This window comes from Festucalex cinctus, chromosome 1 (assembly GCF_051991245.1).
Source record: "Festucalex cinctus isolate MCC-2025b chromosome 1, RoL_Fcin_1.0, whole genome shotgun sequence".
Taxonomy (NCBI): domain Eukaryota; kingdom Metazoa; phylum Chordata; class Actinopteri; order Syngnathiformes; family Syngnathidae; genus Festucalex; species Festucalex cinctus.
In genome coordinates, this window is record NC_135411.1 from 49,138,885 (window position 1) to 49,155,226 (window position 16,342).

The following is a 16,342-nucleotide window of genomic DNA, read 5'->3' on the forward strand; positions in this document are numbered from 1 at the left end:
GGTTTTGTTCACTTCAGTCGCAATAAATCAGCTGCACAAAAGTTCAAAAATGACATACAAAAAAATGAAATACCGAAAGATGAGAAATTAAAGAGTTTATGGGGAGATTCGGAGATTCAGAGGTAAAAAAAAACTGTGGCTCTACTCCATGTTGCCTGACCGCATTACTCCCGTGTACCACACAGATCCCTCCGCCTAAAGATAGTAAAATAGATCCTAAACAAACAATGCTGTAATGAAAGCACATTACATCCTAAATTCACACATTTTAAATTCAAAACATAAACTATTGCCTTATACTATTGACTCCACACATAAATAATAAACATTTCAAATTGGATAATATAAATATCCTTTTATCAGAATGAACTCAAATCACCTTTATCCAAATTAGAATTTAGGCTCCTACACTTTTGTTCTGTTCTTTGTTGTTATTGCCTCCTGACAGGCTCCACATGCTGTTGAATTTAAATTATTTCACTTAATATCAAATTTATTTTATATTGAGAAAATAATAGCCAATTAGAAGATGTATTTTACCTGTTTTAATAATTTAGCTCCTGAACCTCAGTACTGTATACAGTGTGATCCCATCAAGGCAGCTGATGTCAACTTCATTTTGGACTCCAAATATATATTTTTTAGTATAGTTAATAATATAGGGCATGATGGAGGACCAAACACTGCCAATATTCAAAATAAATTACTAAAAGTGAAAATAAAATTCACTTTATTTGTTTCCATTTATATACATATATTTTTAAATATAATTTTCATTTTTTTTTTATATCCGTTTTTATTTTCACTTTTATTTATTTAGTCATTGATTTTGAATTTTGGCGGTTTTGGTCCTCCATAGGGCATAGCCATAGCATTAACATTGTTTTCTTCATAAATGTTTCTGTTTTTGGATATATTCATGGATTGCCTACTGGGGGTCAAGTCGCTCAAATCTACGGTGTCGCGCATCAGCAACAAAACATGTTTTTGGAAGACACTCCAACTTACGTCTTGAATAAATGACCAAAAAAATGTTGGGTGGAAAATAAACAGGTGGTGCTGTTAGATGGCTCTCTATAGCAATAAAGTACAAACAAATGTACGGTAATTATCGTTAAATCAGTTACCTGTTGCATGTTTGTAGGCCTATATAAACATTTTTATCTGGAAAATACCTTGAAACAAATGCTTAGTTCGAAAGCATCTTACTGGATATCTTGTAACTACATCTGATAAATTCAAGTGTCACTTTTTTTTTATGCTTTTTTTTTTTTCTTTTTTAATGTGACAGTGGTTTAAAATTAGATTTTCAGATTGAATGTACATTAGGTATTTCCTTTTTGAAAAACAAATTAAACATAGCTACTGGAATATTTGTGATACTTTTGGTCTTTATTGATGAACTCTCAAGAAATGATACAAATGTGTGGAGGGGAAAACAAAGACATTTTATTTGAGCTGTTGATTTAAATACAAACGCAAGACGCATGCTGCAGCAGGAGCAGACGCCGACGACACCACGAACAGAAGCGCCAATGGTGAGGACGTGGACAAATTGTCATTATTGATGTCACCTTCCTGTGGATGTTGTGACACTGCGTTAAAAAAATAAATAAATACAAAAATGAGGAGAAAAAAATGTATAACAACGTCCTATGAGACTTGCCTCTTTTTTTTTTTTATTTTCTTGTTATTCATACACATCCTTCTTGTCTGCGATGTACTGTACGATCTCCGAGGGAGTCATCAACTTCTCGGCTTCTACATCAGGAATCTCAAAGCCTGCAGAGGAAACAAACAAAATGAAATGGAAGGTCGACAGGAAGGAAAGAAGGAAGAAGACACTCACCAAACTCATCCTCCATGGCCATAATGATCTCCACCTGGTCCAGGCTGTCCAGACCCAAATCTTTCATGAAGTGGGAGGACGTCAGCAGCTGAGGGACACTCACACACATTAACAAATTGTCTTCTGCATCATTTCTTCCTAGCATATACATTCACAAGTATACATCTTACCTTCTCAGGGTTAATCTTGTCATAGAGCTTGAGGACGTACATGACGCGGTCTTCGATGGTCTCTAGAGTGAGGGGGGGCAGGTCCCCGTATTGTCGGCACAGCATGCCCGAGCAGATCTGCACGAGGGGACGGAGGCAGCTCAGTCAACATACGCTGATATCTTAACAACACAAAACGATATTACACCATTTTCTGACTGGCCAATTTATACATTTGTACGTATTTGCAACAATAGCAAACAATTCTTGCTCAAAACATTGCATCTCACCTCAAATATACATACAGTACAATACACCACTACCATATATGTGCTTGTATAATAGCATAGCATGCAGTGTGGTGTAATGTGTGTGGAATTAATGCAGTCCAGTCAAATAAAAATAGAGTAATATTTTGAAATAATCTAATGAGTAGGGTACGACTGATATATTATATATATATATATATATATATATATATATATATATATATATATTAGGCTGATGTCAAGTCCAATATTTGAATTTTGCCAGACTAAAACATCAAATACCAAATTATTATGCTAATTAAAACTGTATATAGAATTAATATAATAAAAAATTTTATCCATTTACACAACTATAAATACATGAGTTACATTTGACTGTTTTAGAATGCTTTGCCTATTTTTTTTAATTTATATGCAATTTTAAGGAAAAATTGTAAATTGGAATAAATAGGTCTTTCTTTAAAATAATCTGTAATTGTTTTTAGGAACTATATGTACCAAAAGTACGAGTCCTTAATGCTACTCGGTACTGCTAACAGCCTTTTTTTTTTTTTTTGAGGGGGGGGGGGGGGGGGGGGGGTATTGTAAGTCACTAATAATAATAATAATAAACATTTGTGTACCCCTTTTCAAAACAATGTTACCTGGTGCTACATAAGCAAAACAGTCGATTGGCAAAATAAAACTATTGAGCAGTTTATACAAGTGTAGAACTTGATTTAAAGCCGCACGGGTAAACTGCCACAACAAACTCAAGAGTTAACAATATGTCTAACCACCTTAAGAATTGCAGCTCCAAGGAAAAAAAAAAACAAAAAAACATCCTAACTTTGTTAGCAAGTTAGCCAACCTGACGTGCTATCGTACGTAAGTCACCTATATTGTCCATTTTGACAAACTGTTCACGACATGACATTTTAATTGTCCAACCCAACAACCCGTAATCCAGCGTGAACGTTTTCATGTTATGATAACGTAACCGTTTTGAAAGGCGTCGGTAGGTCACGGCGACGCATGCTAGGCCACAGCAGCTCAATGATAGGGGACACTCACGGAGCTCTGGCTGAGCCACCGCGTCCTCCGGCTGGCCGCGGCGAAGGAGAGGGGTCGGAGGGCGGCTGCCACGAGGACCGGAGCGGCTCTCACTGCCAGGTTGCCGGACAGAAGCCGCAGCGAGGGTCGGGCGAGAGAGTGGACGCACTGATGCAGGGCACGGGACGCCATGACTGAGAGAAGTCGGCAGGTACCCAGCATGCACCGCGAGGAAGAAGATGGGCCAAGGGCTTGCCGGTGCGCATGTGCAGGCTAGATTATTGGATTAAAAAAACAAAAACAATGTATATTTGTATACAAAATAATTAAAAAAAACACGTTTTGTAAATACTAACATAAATATAATAGTAAAAGAAAAGAAGTACATGCGTTGTAGAGTTGAACAAATGGTTTAAATTCAGACAAAACTAATCAAACTACATAACAGCATTGATTCGTGTTATTATCTTAGTACATTAATAATTTATTAAACAACACAAATAAAAGTAAATAACAAATATGTCGAAAAGAAAACGTTACAAACACATTCTCACCGAGAATTCCGTTGCGGTGTGTGGTGAAATCAATCGATAACACTTTACTCAACTCGTACTGTCTGGTTATACATCCAACCCGACTGTCAGTCGGAGGAGCGGAGCTAAACAAAACAAATGCTTCCCATTTGTCTTTTACTTATTGTCCCGTAAACATCTCTTCGGTTTCGCAGCCATGGAGTTGTCTGAAATATTGTACAACAAAGCGGAGTATATTGAGACGGTAAAGTATTCTTTATAGACGCTGTTAGCTAGTGTGCTATGTGGCTAACTAGCCGGACAGGGCGTTGGACCACTATGGCATCATAGTGTTAAGTGTCTAACGCTATTACATTGTATTGATTTTTTTGTTAATTTTAGGCTTCTGGTAACAAGGTTAGCAGGCAATCGGTGCTCTGTGGAAGTCAAAACATCGTACTTAATGGCAAAGTAAGTTAAACTACACTATGGGAAAATTGATGGTATATTTTCATGAATTAGGTTGTGATTTAAGTTGTTTTTCTCTCCTCCAGACCATCGTCATGAATGACTGCATCATCAGGGGGGACCTGGCTAATGTCAGGGTGGGCAGACATTGTGTGGTCAAAAGCAGGAGTGTCATTCGTCCACCATTCAAGAAGTTCAGCAAAGGGTAACATGTATTTTTGTTCTTATGCCAAATGTTTCTTGAACATTTGAATTAAAACCGGATCATGATTGTTCCCTGCATTAGTGGTGTTGACATGACAGGTGGGCAGACCCTCGACTGGTCGCCAGTAGATTGCAGGGTACACACATTAAAAAACAAAACAAAACACTTTTCGCCCACATTCAATCCTATGGACCATTTAAGTCTTGTCTGAACCTCACATATGTTAACTCTTTGACTGCCAAAGACGTTTCATGATGATTAGTAAAATTCCAATGAATGGAATGCAATCTTTCATTGAGTAGCCACATTGTATATGTTGTAAAGGCAAACAATATTCTTTTTGCCTTGAAAGATGAGTTAAAATGCTCAAAAGCGGCTGGCACTGTGGATTTTTTTCTTTTGTTTTTATAACGCCTGGCAGTCAATTAATCAATCAATCGAAAAAGGGAATTAAGTGCAGAATTAAAATATATCCAGATCTCAATTTTGATTCTTTTGGGCACATGAGCACCCTTTTGCGATTTTTACAAAACTTTATTCAGTTTCACATAATTTACAAAAAAAAAATCAAAACACCAAGTACAAAAAATTATTTACACATAAGGTACAAAAGCAATTAAAACACACAAAATTCAAAACATCCAGAACATTTTACAACTGTAAAATATGCCAGGGAAAAAGCTTCTTTTTATCCTTATTTCGTTCTTTCCTTAAAAAACAGATAATTTGTCTAAACACGGTGTTGCTATCAATTATTATATTCTTCATACTCATAACACACCTAGTTTTCCACAATTTTACACAGACAACAGTTATAATAATTTGAAATAGTTCTTTATCTTTAGAAGGTATGTTATTTTCTATCAAGCCATACATAATAGTGATATAGTTACCATCTATTTTAAGTCCAACATCTTTCATCAATGCCCAGACTTGCTGAGCTCTATGACAATCAATCAGTAAATGTTGCTGTGTTTCATCCTCTGAACAATTACTCATAGGGCATTTTTTTGTCTTTACAAAGCATGACCACGAAACAATCGCGCGAGTCGGGAGCCTACCTACAGCAATCAACCATTTTATATCTTTCATCCCTTCTGCACCCTTTTGCCCGAGCCGGTCATATAAATGCTTTTTCAATATGAAAAGAAACCCACACGAGAATGGGGAGAACATGAAAACTGCTCACTGGAAGGCTGAGACTCAAACATTGAACCTCAGAACTGTGAGGAAGAAGTGCTAACTACTCTGTCTTAAGCGGTATGTACCAATTTTTAATATCTAGTCATAGTACCAAAACTGACCTGTGAGAAGAGGCATGGTGTCACAGGGCCAGAAACATAGAGTAGAACAAGCTAGACTTAGGCTAGTTTATCTGGTATTCTATTTGTACTTCATATTGTGGTGAATGACTTGGGAGACACTTAATACAATCATTTTTTGTGCACTTGTCATGTTCAAATGTAACATGTGCAAGTGTAATAGCATTTAAAAATCCAATTTACATATGTTTTCAACTCCAATATTTGGAATCACACATTTTCTTTGTTCTAAACTAATTTAAAAGTGGGTCACACTCACGATTTGGCAACAATAGGAAAAGTCAAGTCATCTTTTTGTCCCTAACAGAGTGGCCTTCTTCCCGCTGCACATCGGCGACCACGTGTTCATCGAAGAGGACTGCGTGGTGAACGCGGCCCAGATCGGATCCTACGTCCACATCGGCAAGAACTGCGTCATAGTGAGTACACACACACAAAACAGAGGGTCGCTTGCTCACTCGAGGCAGTCACATGCTAGTCATGATGAGACCGGAGGTTACAATGTTCTGCTTTATTTTTGGTTGCTGGGGACTCACTGAACGTCATAGGGATAGACCGATTATCGGCGCCGATATTTAGCATTTTGAGAAATATCGGCATCGGCCATTTTGACGAATCATATGGCCGATAATAGATCCATTTTTTTTTTTTAAGTGTTAACTTCAGGAAACTAATTTGAATGTAAATGTTTTAAAAAAAGTTTTTATTTTCATTTTTGTCGACCCTGGGAACTCTCTGCACCTTCTGTTTTTGGTTGAAATTAAAACTGAGATAAGTAAAAATTTAATACTTTGGATATTTTTAAATTTTGGAAGACTTTTATTTTGTGTAGAAAAAAAAACCCTTAAAAATATTTTACTAACCCTAAAAGTTGCTCAATAAACATATGCTTTAAAAAAAAAGAAAAAAAAGATAAGAGCTGGAGTTTGTATTTTTTCCAAATTTTGATGTCCCTTTTTAGTGAAAATGAATATCGGCTCCAAATATCGGTTATCGGCATCCTTCACTACTAATAATTGGTATCGGTATCGGGCCCGAAAAAACCTTATCGGTCTATCTCTACTGAACGACATAGAGTCAAACAATTATTTTAATACATTCATATTGTTTTTTTTAAAACTCAATGAAAAGATGCTGTAAAATGTCATCAAATGTTGCTCTGTAGAGCTTAGACCCGAATGTTAATGTTAAGAATCGATAAGGTAGTGTTAGGTAGTTTGCTTTCATACATTTTCAAGCTGCAAATCCATGTAAAAACTACAAACCTGCAGATATACAAAAAAAAGAAGCTACATACCATCCAGATTACAACAGGACTTTATTTGGGGTTAAATGAATGGGAAGCACTTTAACTGGTCGCAGAGATGTGCTGACTCCCAGTGAGCATGAATTTGAATAGTTAAATCTGAACACAGCTACATCCCCAGCTATAGAAGGGTGTGCACACTTGTGCAACCGCATTATATCAGTTGTTAAATTTTTCTTCCCTTCAAAATGTTTTTTTTTTTTTTTTTGCTCTTCACTTCTTCTTCTTTCTTTTTTTAATTGAGCTTTTGTAATGTTGCCAGGGTCGTCGCTGTGTGCTGAAAGACTGCTGCAAGATCTTGGACAACACTGTTCTTCCTCCGGAGACGGTGGTGCCTCCTTTTACTGTCTTTTCCGGATGCCCAGGTCTCATATGCACGCACATACATCCAACATTTTTATTTTTTATTTTTAATGTTCTTAATGGCTGTTTTTAAACGTCTTTTCTTTTCAGGCTTGTTTTCGGGGGAGCTTCCAGAGTGCACGCAGGACCTGATGATTGATGTCACGAAGAGCTACTATCAGAAGTTTCTTCCCCTCAGCCAGATATAAAACCTGCCTGCTTACTAATCCTTTGCCATCACAACCTTCTTTCTTTTGTACAAGGTCTGCATAGACGGGACTCATTTGACTCCCTATTTTAACATTGTAAAAGTTATCTTATGTTGTCAACTTGTCATATTCAGCCTGTCAAAGAGGTCAGAAAAGACAAAATTGGACCAAAAGTAAGATAGATAAGAAATTAACATTGTGTATTATTTCCAGCTATCAAGATTCATTATCACAGTGTACATTTGTGGGCTGCCAGTCTGAGCAAGCGATAACAATGCCGGTAATCCACTGATCTTTCAACAGGAAACATTAAAGGATATTGAAGGAGTAAAATACTATGACTAAAATATGTGATATCTATTCAACCGCCAAAAGACACTTTGTATACACGCAGAGAATTTAATTTGTACATATGTCATGTGCTCAAATGTAGACACCTGTGGGGTGAGGAAATGTCTAAATTGTACTCTGGTGTCATCTAGTGGTCAGAAGTAGAACTGCCAGCAACTGGAGTCGTTTTAGCCCGTAGTTTTTTGTTCGCTTCGGTCACAATAACCAAGTCTAAAGGCAATAATTAGGTTTCTGTTTGCAGTGTGCGTAATTAGGTGTCTTTATAAACATTTAGTCATATTAAGAAACGCCCATTCATCAATTAAAAACATTTTCAATGTTTCAATGACTCATGCCAGACATTTTGCAACTCAATTCTTTTATTTCAGCTTTACAATGTGAACCACATATCATACCAACAATTAAATGTTAAGTATATAGATTAGCCATTTATTATCTTTTTTTTGACAGTTATGTATGAAGAGCTGATAATAGTGTTGGCTTCAAAGATGTGGCTCTAGTCTGCCTGCGTAGGAAGTGACAAAAAACAGGAGTTAGGATTAAATTCCAAATATTTCTGTTTTAAATTGTAGCTCTTGTCCAGACAGGCACGTCACACTATGTTCTCTTTAACAGATGTGACGTGCCACTATGTTGCCTTTCAGTCAAAAGTGCTGCAGATGCGAGTGAGTTAAAACCACAGAGCAGAGTTAAGCACGTGGAAAAAGAAAGCTAAGCAAATCATCCAAAATGCATCATTTCTAACAATAGCTGTCAACAAATCCTTTCACCATCCTGTCACAATCGAGCAGGGGTGAGGAAGCCACGACCCTGAAAAGTGTTCAATCTTGCCTGCCATGCACCTTAAAACAAATACAACCGCGGAGGAATTGCTATAAAAGCTTGAAAATGGTTAACCAACAAATGCATGAGATAGAATAAACATTTGTTCAGCTGGAGTTTCTTTTTCACAAATTTAAAAAGACACTGAGGACTGATTCCAGGACTAAATTCCATAGATTTAAGTGTTTTACTTTGAGGGAAATATTCCTATTATTTAAGAAAACAAAAATCATTCCTATGATAATTTAACATTCCTTTTTTTTCACCTTCCAAAATGTACGTTTAAAAACAAAAAACAGCCCTCAGCCATAACATCCTTCACGTGGTCAGAGGCTCTGCATCAAAGGAAATCTCACTTTTCAATGTTTTTGCAACATCCAAGACGAGTCGGCACTCATGCCAAAGTAAAACATGTTAGAAGTTTCAACAAAACTGACATACACTTGGCCACGTTGCATTTTGCCAAGATGAGAGCACCGCTGACGTCACTGTGCGTCACTTCATGTGTAAATGCCTCCAATGCAGAGGAGCCTGAATGCAAACAAACGCCTCACTAAATATCTTAGGGGTTTATTTTTTAAAATCAGACTCTTTTTAGCTAGTTAAAAAAAATAAAAAATCTACATTGAGCTTAGTATGCGCCATTCAGTCTCTGAAAGCCATCTTGCATGTTGTATGCTAATGAAATGAGATGGCATGTGAACGCAACCCGTGTCTGAGGAGGAAACTTTTACGACTCATGAGTGACATAATTCCTTTTATTCTCACATCGGTGTTCTCACTTGAGGTTCAATCTTTTGTGGAAACAAAACAGACGAGGCCTAGAGAACTGGAAGCGAGTGCCCAACAGCGTCCACGGTAGAACTGGCGGAGGCTACGGCTGACGCAATGGAAGAGCCGATTTTGTTTGCATGAAACTAAGTGCAAAAAGCCGTATTGCAACTCATCTGAAAAGTCAAACAATCACATAAAGGAGCAGATGCTTTTTTAGGATAAGACTGCGGGGGGAGAGAATAGATCTTCCAAAATCCTCTCAATTAACCTCAACAAATCCTCAAAGTACAAGGCGTGAAACTTAAATTTGGCTGTCACTGTTGTGAACAGTGAACAATGGTTAACACTGGTGGTAAAAGAAGAGAAAGTGGTTGAAGCACGAGGAGGATGGGGCTGGGACGTCAAGGGTGGGCTTGCGAGTGAGCAGCGAGTAACAAACAAGCGTTTGACGTCCTCGGTGACACCTCACTTCCTTATTAAGGTGGTGGGTGCGGGCGGGGTGGGGAGGTGTAAGGGCACAAATGTGTCAAGAATCAAGTGGCTTCAGCACAGTGCGTCTTCTCCACCCACGGGGGCGGGGGGGCAACTGCCTGGATCCCTCCGACGCGCTGGAGCGGACGCGCGCACTCGTCCGATTGGACAAGAGGAAGGGAGACGACGAGATTCGCCGGCATGGCCGTTCAAATCATCCGGTTGCGTTTGTGAGTGGGCGAGTCTGTGATGACGTCACTGCACTGGGTGGAGTTTCGTTTCCTGGCCGCGCCCCCGGCCGACGCCGAGCCAGATGAGTCCAGGTGCAGCGCCATCTCCTCGGAGATGAAAGTGTTCAGGTCCACGTCCAGGAGGCCGTTACCGGCGCGTCGGCCGCGGCACAGCGCCCCCGAGCCCGAAGAAGCCCCTCCGCCGGCGCCGCCTCCGTTACTGCTGCTTCCGCCGACGTGCGTGGGGGACCCCGGGGGGCCCGAGCGCACGCTGATGCTGGCCATGGCGCCGCTCAGACCTGGAGGCCAAACAGGACGCACGTTAGCGGCAATAACTGACATTTTACGGCAGCGCCAGTACCACCGGTTATTAACGTTCATCCATAACAAGGTTTATCCCTAAAAAGTAGTGATGGGAAAATGAAGCTTGGTGAAGCACTTGTGATATATTGACTCTTCTAGATGGTGGTGTTGCTTTAAAGATGAAGTCACATTACTTTTTTCCAGTCATTAGCGCAGGCTCCATCGCTCACCCATGCTAGAGCAGCAGTAAAGCTATAATTACAGTAAATATTTGTATGAAAAACACGAACTATAAAAGCAGCCTGCCTTCTTGTGCCAGGTGACAACCTATTCTTACGCCATGCGTCGTTTGTATCGCTTGTAAACGACAGTGAAGTAAGCTTGACTTTCTTAATGACCAGTTATTCATCATCTTTATTTTATACCATTTTGACTATTAAAAACACACTTTCAAATTAGCTGTAAACTTAAAACGACATTACACAATCTTTTTGGCTGATATTTTGCATTGTATTCACATTTCTATACCATCCATCCATTTTCTTGACCGCTTATTCCTCACAAGGGTCGCGGGGGGTGCTGGAGCCTATCTCAGCTGGCATTGGGTAGTAGGCGGGGTACACCCTAGACTGGTTGGCAGCCAATCGCAGGGCACACAGAGACAAACAACCATCCACACTCACAAGCACACCTAGTGACAATTCGGAGCGCCCAATTAACCTGCCATGCATGTCTTTGGAATGTGGGAGGAGACCGGAGTACCCGGAGAAGACCCACGCGGGCACGGGGAGAACATGCAAACTCCACCCAGGAAGGCCGGAGCCTGGACTCGAACTGGAGTCCTCAGAACTGGGAGGCGGACGTGCTAACCACTCAGCCACCGTGCCGCCCCATTTCGATACCAGTACCGCAAAAATACAAATGTTACTTCTTGTGATGACCACCCTCTCGCCGCTGTCAAAAATATACAAACAAATAATAATATATAGTATAGAACATCAGTGTCCCACTTGGCTTCATTATGCCTGAATCATAAATTGACAAGTTCCTCATTAAAATAATTTTAAAAAGGTTCCAACAAAACTATTTCACGTAATATGTTTTGAAAGCAGCTACGTCATTGCAAAAAAAAAAAAAAATTTGCTTGTTTGTAAATACATGTTTCATATTCAAATGTTACTCCTTTCCTTCCCTTGGGCACATCAAAGATTACTAAACATTGGCAAAAATGCTTGAAAATTCTTATGTTGATGCTCAGTAAACAAGTATACTTCAAATCAACCTGTCAAGAGACTACAAATGGAAACTCACCAACGGCTAATCTGGCACATTTACATGCAAATGTTCATTATTATGCACTGTCCCTTTTTAAATCTAATAAATAATAAACACACATACAAAACTGTAAATAACTTATTAAATGGATATTTTTCCATCTTATGATCGGCTCTGTGATCAGTTTATCCTGATGGTGTAAAGTTTACTTCTTGGGAAGAGCTCATTTGAAATGTCAACAGACAAATGTGTCAAGAGGGGATGCACTTTATCTTGTAGGTTTAGGGCTCCCCACATGTGACAATGTGACTGTTTGTCAATCGCATCACATGCAATATGTGAGTGAAAGACAGGAGCAAAACAGCAACAGCTGCTGTAGCCTACAAAAACCTACCTTAACGCAAACTCTTGAGACATTGTGGCTCACAAACACACAGGAGGGGCTTCCCCCTCCACTGTCATTCGTGGCCCCAAATCAACTCACCTTATCTCAGAACCACATGCGGACAGACATTTTCTTTCATAAATACACACTTGTATCCAGCGTTCCCTTCGTGTATCGTGGGTTCATCTTTGGAAAAGAATTCATAATAAACTAAAAATCATACCAAAACAAAAACAAAAAACAAACAAACAAAATATGTAGTGTGCACTCTGTGCTCTATAAGTAAATTAAAAAAAATAGTAATTTTAATGGAAAAAAATGAACATGAAATGAAAAAAGAACATTTATGATGAATGAAAACGCATTTATAATAAAGTAAAAATCCTACGAAAAATAAAAAAAACTAACAAAAAAAAATATTTATATAGTTAACGGGACTTTTTTTTTTCTTTTTAACACAGATTTCCATTATCGCGGGTAACCTGCAATAAACGAGGGAACACTGTATAGTCGGAAGCAACCGTTTTCACAACTTGTGCAAACATTTAAGACTGCTTCATCGTAGACGACAGCCTGAATTTCAGATTGGGACCATGTCAGACTCGTTGGGAACAAAACGCTTGCGATGAGCGGACCTCCCACCTGAGATTTGCCTACCGTGCAGTGCGATGGCCTCCCTGAACGGCTGCAGGTCGGCTTCTACAGACGAGCCGGTCTCAGCCGGCGAGTTGGCCCGGCTGGGGGCCACCATGGCCAGCCTTGTGGTGGCCCTGCTACTCCTGTGCGGGGGTGCTTTGCCACACAGGAAGCTGATGAGATCCTCCCTGCGGATGGTTCTCCGGCGCTTTTTTACCCAGGCCAACATGTCCTACAAGGTGGAGTACACGCAAGCTGTTCAGAATTGAAATTGATCTTGACACAAGCCTTCGCTAACGCGCTGCCAACAGAGGTGGCAAATCCAGGTCCAGAAACTAAAAACCCTGCCACAGTTTGGCTTTAGCCCCAGGTGCTAGCTAGCTAGCTCCCTAGCTAGCTCCCATGGTGCTCAGTTACCTGCGAGGGAGCTAGCTAGATAGCTCCCTCGCTAGCATCAGGGGCTAAAGTCAAACTGTGGCAGGGTTTTTACTTTCTGGACCTGGATTTGCAATCTCTGGCTGCCAACCTTATTCCGTCGCTGGTGTCCTATTTGGATGCCCCTGTCGAAGCTTCTCTGATGTGCATCGACACTCTCTGTCATCATTAAAAACAAGGGATTTAAAATTAGTGTCAAATAAAAGCTACCTATCGCACCATCCACAAAGTTTTGTTCAAAGAAAATCACATTACAAACACGATTCCAGATTTATGGTAGAGTTACAAGACAATAGGTTGAGATCTTTGAACACAGACTACATTAAAAAAAAGTCCAGCGCAATCTCATTCTTATTGCTCCACACACCATGAGAAGCTGGTAAATTCTTAACATTGTAACTAAAGAGTATACGACAGTAGCATTATTAGCCACACAAAAAACATGTTATTCACCAAAATACAAAAGGTCATCCAGTCAGGTGACACACTGGCCAGTACATTTTGGGATGACAGACTAAGATTGCACTATTATTGGAGGTGGTTGTTTGCGAGGGGTCAGTTTGCAATAGTACGGGACGGGACGTTCTTCACAGGCAAACCTCCCGTGTCCAACAGTTTGCCAATCTGACATCTTGGAATTCATTTAATTCAGTGAGTATCAACTGTCTAAAGGATGAACTCCACATAAACATTTTTAATTCTGTCACTTGTGGTGTATTGGTTCCCTCACATGACTGCCTGCATGGAGTGTAGGTTCAGTTCCCACTTAGAGAAGGTGTGAATGGTTGTCTTTCTCTCACTCAAGATCAATTTATATTTGTTTTTTTCTTATAACTAACTAACTAACTTATTTGGAAGTGAAACTCGTTTTCAAAGAATGTGCAATGTTCTTGTGCACATTGTAATGTGCAATGTTTACGTGCCCGTGTCTGGCATTTGTATCCATCCAGAGGGGTTAATGTGTGTAATTAAACATTGTGTTTGACCTCTGAGGTTCCACTGTATCTCCATGCCATGTAAACAGAGTGTATATTGAACCAGGTGGACAATTAAAAGGTTGTTGTTCATTTGGCTGTATTTCAATTGGCTGTATTGGTGGTGGTACCTTTGTACAGGTTGGTGACTGCCGTCGCAGCGTTCTGAAATGGCACCCACAGTGACAGGCCCTGTTGATGACATACTCGATCTGTGGGAGAGATACAAGAGGGCGAAGGGGGTCGTTTGGTTTACCCAGATATGACAAGAGGCCAAACACAAGCTAAAGCTCCAAGAAGCGCAGCAGGTCGAGATGAGGCCATTTTATCTTGGGTGTACAAAGTCACTGGCACCAAAATAAACAGTTAGCGAGCTTGGCAGCAAAGAAAGGAGCCGCACAGCAGCTGAAGTGTCCTCTCAGCAGTAAAGTTGCAAAGCAATGTCAAACATATGTCGGTGGACACAACACGCTCTAAAAATATGGACATCAATCGTCACTACGACCAGACAGCCGTGGCTGGCCGAAAACAAACCAAATTTCATACAGGCGACTAATAATATTCTCGCCATTTTGTGATTGGAATGCTGGCTAAGCTACACGTTGTCTTGATTCGTGTCCATTCAGCAGCTGTCCGGGCGTCTAAATGCGAGCATGTGTGGCGTGCTGATGAACTTTCGTCGCCATTATGCGAGACGTGGAATGTAACGGCGAGGAAAACAGATGGTAACATTGACAGTTCGACAAACTGTCATCTGGGAATGTCGCGTAGATACGATTGTTGTTACCATCGCCATTTTGTAACTAGCTTGGCAAACGACGAGATAGCAAAACGGTCCAACATCGAATCAACAAACTAATGTATTAACACAATACATCATTCCTTTATTTGTTTATTTAAGCAGACGCTGTTATGTTTGCCCAAGAAGCTACAAACAACGGGGCTCTTTCACAGTCTCCCAACTTATGGCCATCAATCAAGTTCATAGTTTATCTTAACGTCTAACACAAAGTTAACATAAATTATGCACTGCTCAGTCAGTTGTGCAAGTTGCTCGGTACATCGGCGAGTCCATTAGAGTTCGAACAATGTGTCAAAATGTCAGTAACGCTGAGCTAAGTTGCTAATCAACAAGCTAAAGCGGTCGGCTGACGGTGTGGCGACGCTGTCATCGTGCTAACAATCAGGCACACGAGAAAGCGACGGCTTCAACCTTTGTATAACTGTGCAACGGCGGTGGCAGAGTTCTGAAAAAGGTGCCATAGTTTATCCTGGTCGTTGTCGGCCTCCTCCTCGCTCGGCTCCCTCTGCTCCGCCTCGGCCAAACACTGCCGCTCCCATTTTGAGAACCAGTGCTCGGGTCCGTGTTCCTGGATCTCCGAGTCGCCGTCTTCCTTTTTTTCCTCCATGAATACACGGAAAACTGGAGGAAACCGTACTTTTTAGAGATTAAGGTACGTATGTAGACGGTATTTCGAATTGTGTGCGAGTCTGTGAGGAGAATATTAGCGCTTTTACTACTTCGCACTCGATTTTGATCTCGGTGTCTCCACCATTTCCGAAGCTATGCTTAGCCGACTATTTTCTGAGTTGCCGACGTCAGGGATATATACAATCGTGAGCTACCTTGTTGTTTGCTTCGTCCCGCCCCATTGTCGTAAACCTGACGGCGATTGGCCAAATCTAACATAAGAGGCGGGGTTTATCTTCAGCGGCACAAGTCCATTGCGTCTCGCACTTGCCCTTCACTGTGTTGCCACAAAAGAAGCTCCGTGAAATTTCCCCATGTCCAAAGCTTGCAAGAGAGCTCAGCCTTCTCCAAACTACAATGTTACATCTAAATATGGTTACAATTCAATTGATAATGCTCTAAATATACTTACTTTAGAAACTTTCCATGCGTTTTCTTGAATCTTCAATGTGAAGTTATACTGTTCATTTAGCACTCTAATCGCTACTATTTGCAAAAATCAAACAAAATATAAACGCAGTATCATTACCAAAAGAAATGACTATGTTTTCT

The 16,342-nt window shown here is 40.2% G+C and overlaps 3 protein-coding genes across 3 annotated transcripts; 1 reads left to right on the plus strand and 2 right to left on the minus strand.

The window, feature by feature from the left end:
* Positions 1-1,427: 1,427 nt before the first annotated feature.
* Positions 1,428-3,548, minus strand: ndufab1b (NADH:ubiquinone oxidoreductase subunit AB1b). The gene is made up of 5 exons (XM_077539737.1): positions 3,321-3,548; positions 2,020-2,136; positions 1,850-1,937; positions 1,667-1,782; positions 1,428-1,578 (listed from the first exon to the last, which is right to left on the minus strand). The coding sequence occupies exons 1-4, from the start codon at positions 3,519-3,521 to the stop codon at positions 1,691-1,693; spliced, it is 498 nt and encodes a 165-aa protein (XP_077395863.1). The 5' UTR covers positions 3,522-3,548; the 3' UTR covers positions 1,428-1,578; positions 1,667-1,690.
* A 359-nt stretch (positions 3,549-3,907) lies between these two features.
* On the plus strand, positions 3,908-8,351 carry dctn5 (dynactin 5). The gene is made up of 6 exons (XM_077539726.1): positions 3,908-4,076; positions 4,214-4,282; positions 4,366-4,484; positions 6,114-6,225; positions 7,375-7,477; positions 7,566-8,351. Exons 1-6 carry the CDS (start codon positions 4,029-4,031, stop codon positions 7,661-7,663), a joined length of 549 nt encoding a protein of 182 aa, XP_077395852.1. The 5' UTR covers positions 3,908-4,028; the 3' UTR covers positions 7,664-8,351.
* A 4-nt stretch (positions 8,352-8,355) lies between these two features.
* Positions 8,356-15,965, minus strand: hapstr1a (HUWE1 associated protein modifying stress responses a). The gene is made up of 5 exons (XM_077539719.1): positions 15,533-15,965; positions 14,451-14,531; positions 13,437-13,504; positions 12,932-13,142; positions 8,356-10,610 (listed from the first exon to the last, which is right to left on the minus strand). Exons 1-5 carry the CDS (start codon positions 15,726-15,728, stop codon positions 10,291-10,293), a joined length of 876 nt encoding a protein of 291 aa, XP_077395845.1. The 5' UTR covers positions 15,729-15,965; the 3' UTR covers positions 8,356-10,290.
* Positions 15,966-16,342: the final 377 nt, after the last annotated feature.

Coding starts and splice junctions, on each gene's coding strand:
- ndufab1b (XM_077539737.1), bottom strand. CDS start 3,521: ATGCTGGGTACCTGCCGACTTCTCTCAGTCATGGCGTCCCGTGCCCTG. Junction 2,137..3,320: donor GGTGGCTCAGCCAGAGCTCC/GTGAGTGTCCCC, acceptor CCCCTCGTGCAG/ATCTGCTCGGGCATGCTGTG. Junction 1,938..2,019: donor ACAAGATTAACCCTGAGAAG/GTAAGATGTATA, acceptor AGTGTCCCTCAG/CTGCTGACGTCCTCCCACTT.
- hapstr1a (XM_077539719.1), bottom strand. CDS start 15,728: ATGGAGGAAAAAAAGGAAGACGGCGACTCGGAGATCCAGGAACACGGA. Junction 14,532..15,532: donor CGTTGCACAGTTATACAAAG/GTTGAAGCCGTC, acceptor TCTCTCCCACAG/ATCGAGTATGTCATCAACAG. Junction 10,611..12,931: donor GGAGGCCATCGCACTGCACG/GTAGGCAAATCT, acceptor TTTGGCCTCCAG/GTCTGAGCGGCGCCATGGCC.
- dctn5 (XM_077539726.1), top strand. CDS start 4,029: ATGGAGTTGTCTGAAATATTGTACAACAAAGCGGAGTATATTGAGACG. Junction 4,077..4,213: donor AAGCGGAGTATATTGAGACG/GTAAAGTATTCT, acceptor TGTTAATTTTAG/GCTTCTGGTAACAAGGTTAG. Junction 4,485..6,113: donor TTCAAGAAGTTCAGCAAAGG/GTAACATGTATT, acceptor TGTCCCTAACAG/AGTGGCCTTCTTCCCGCTGC.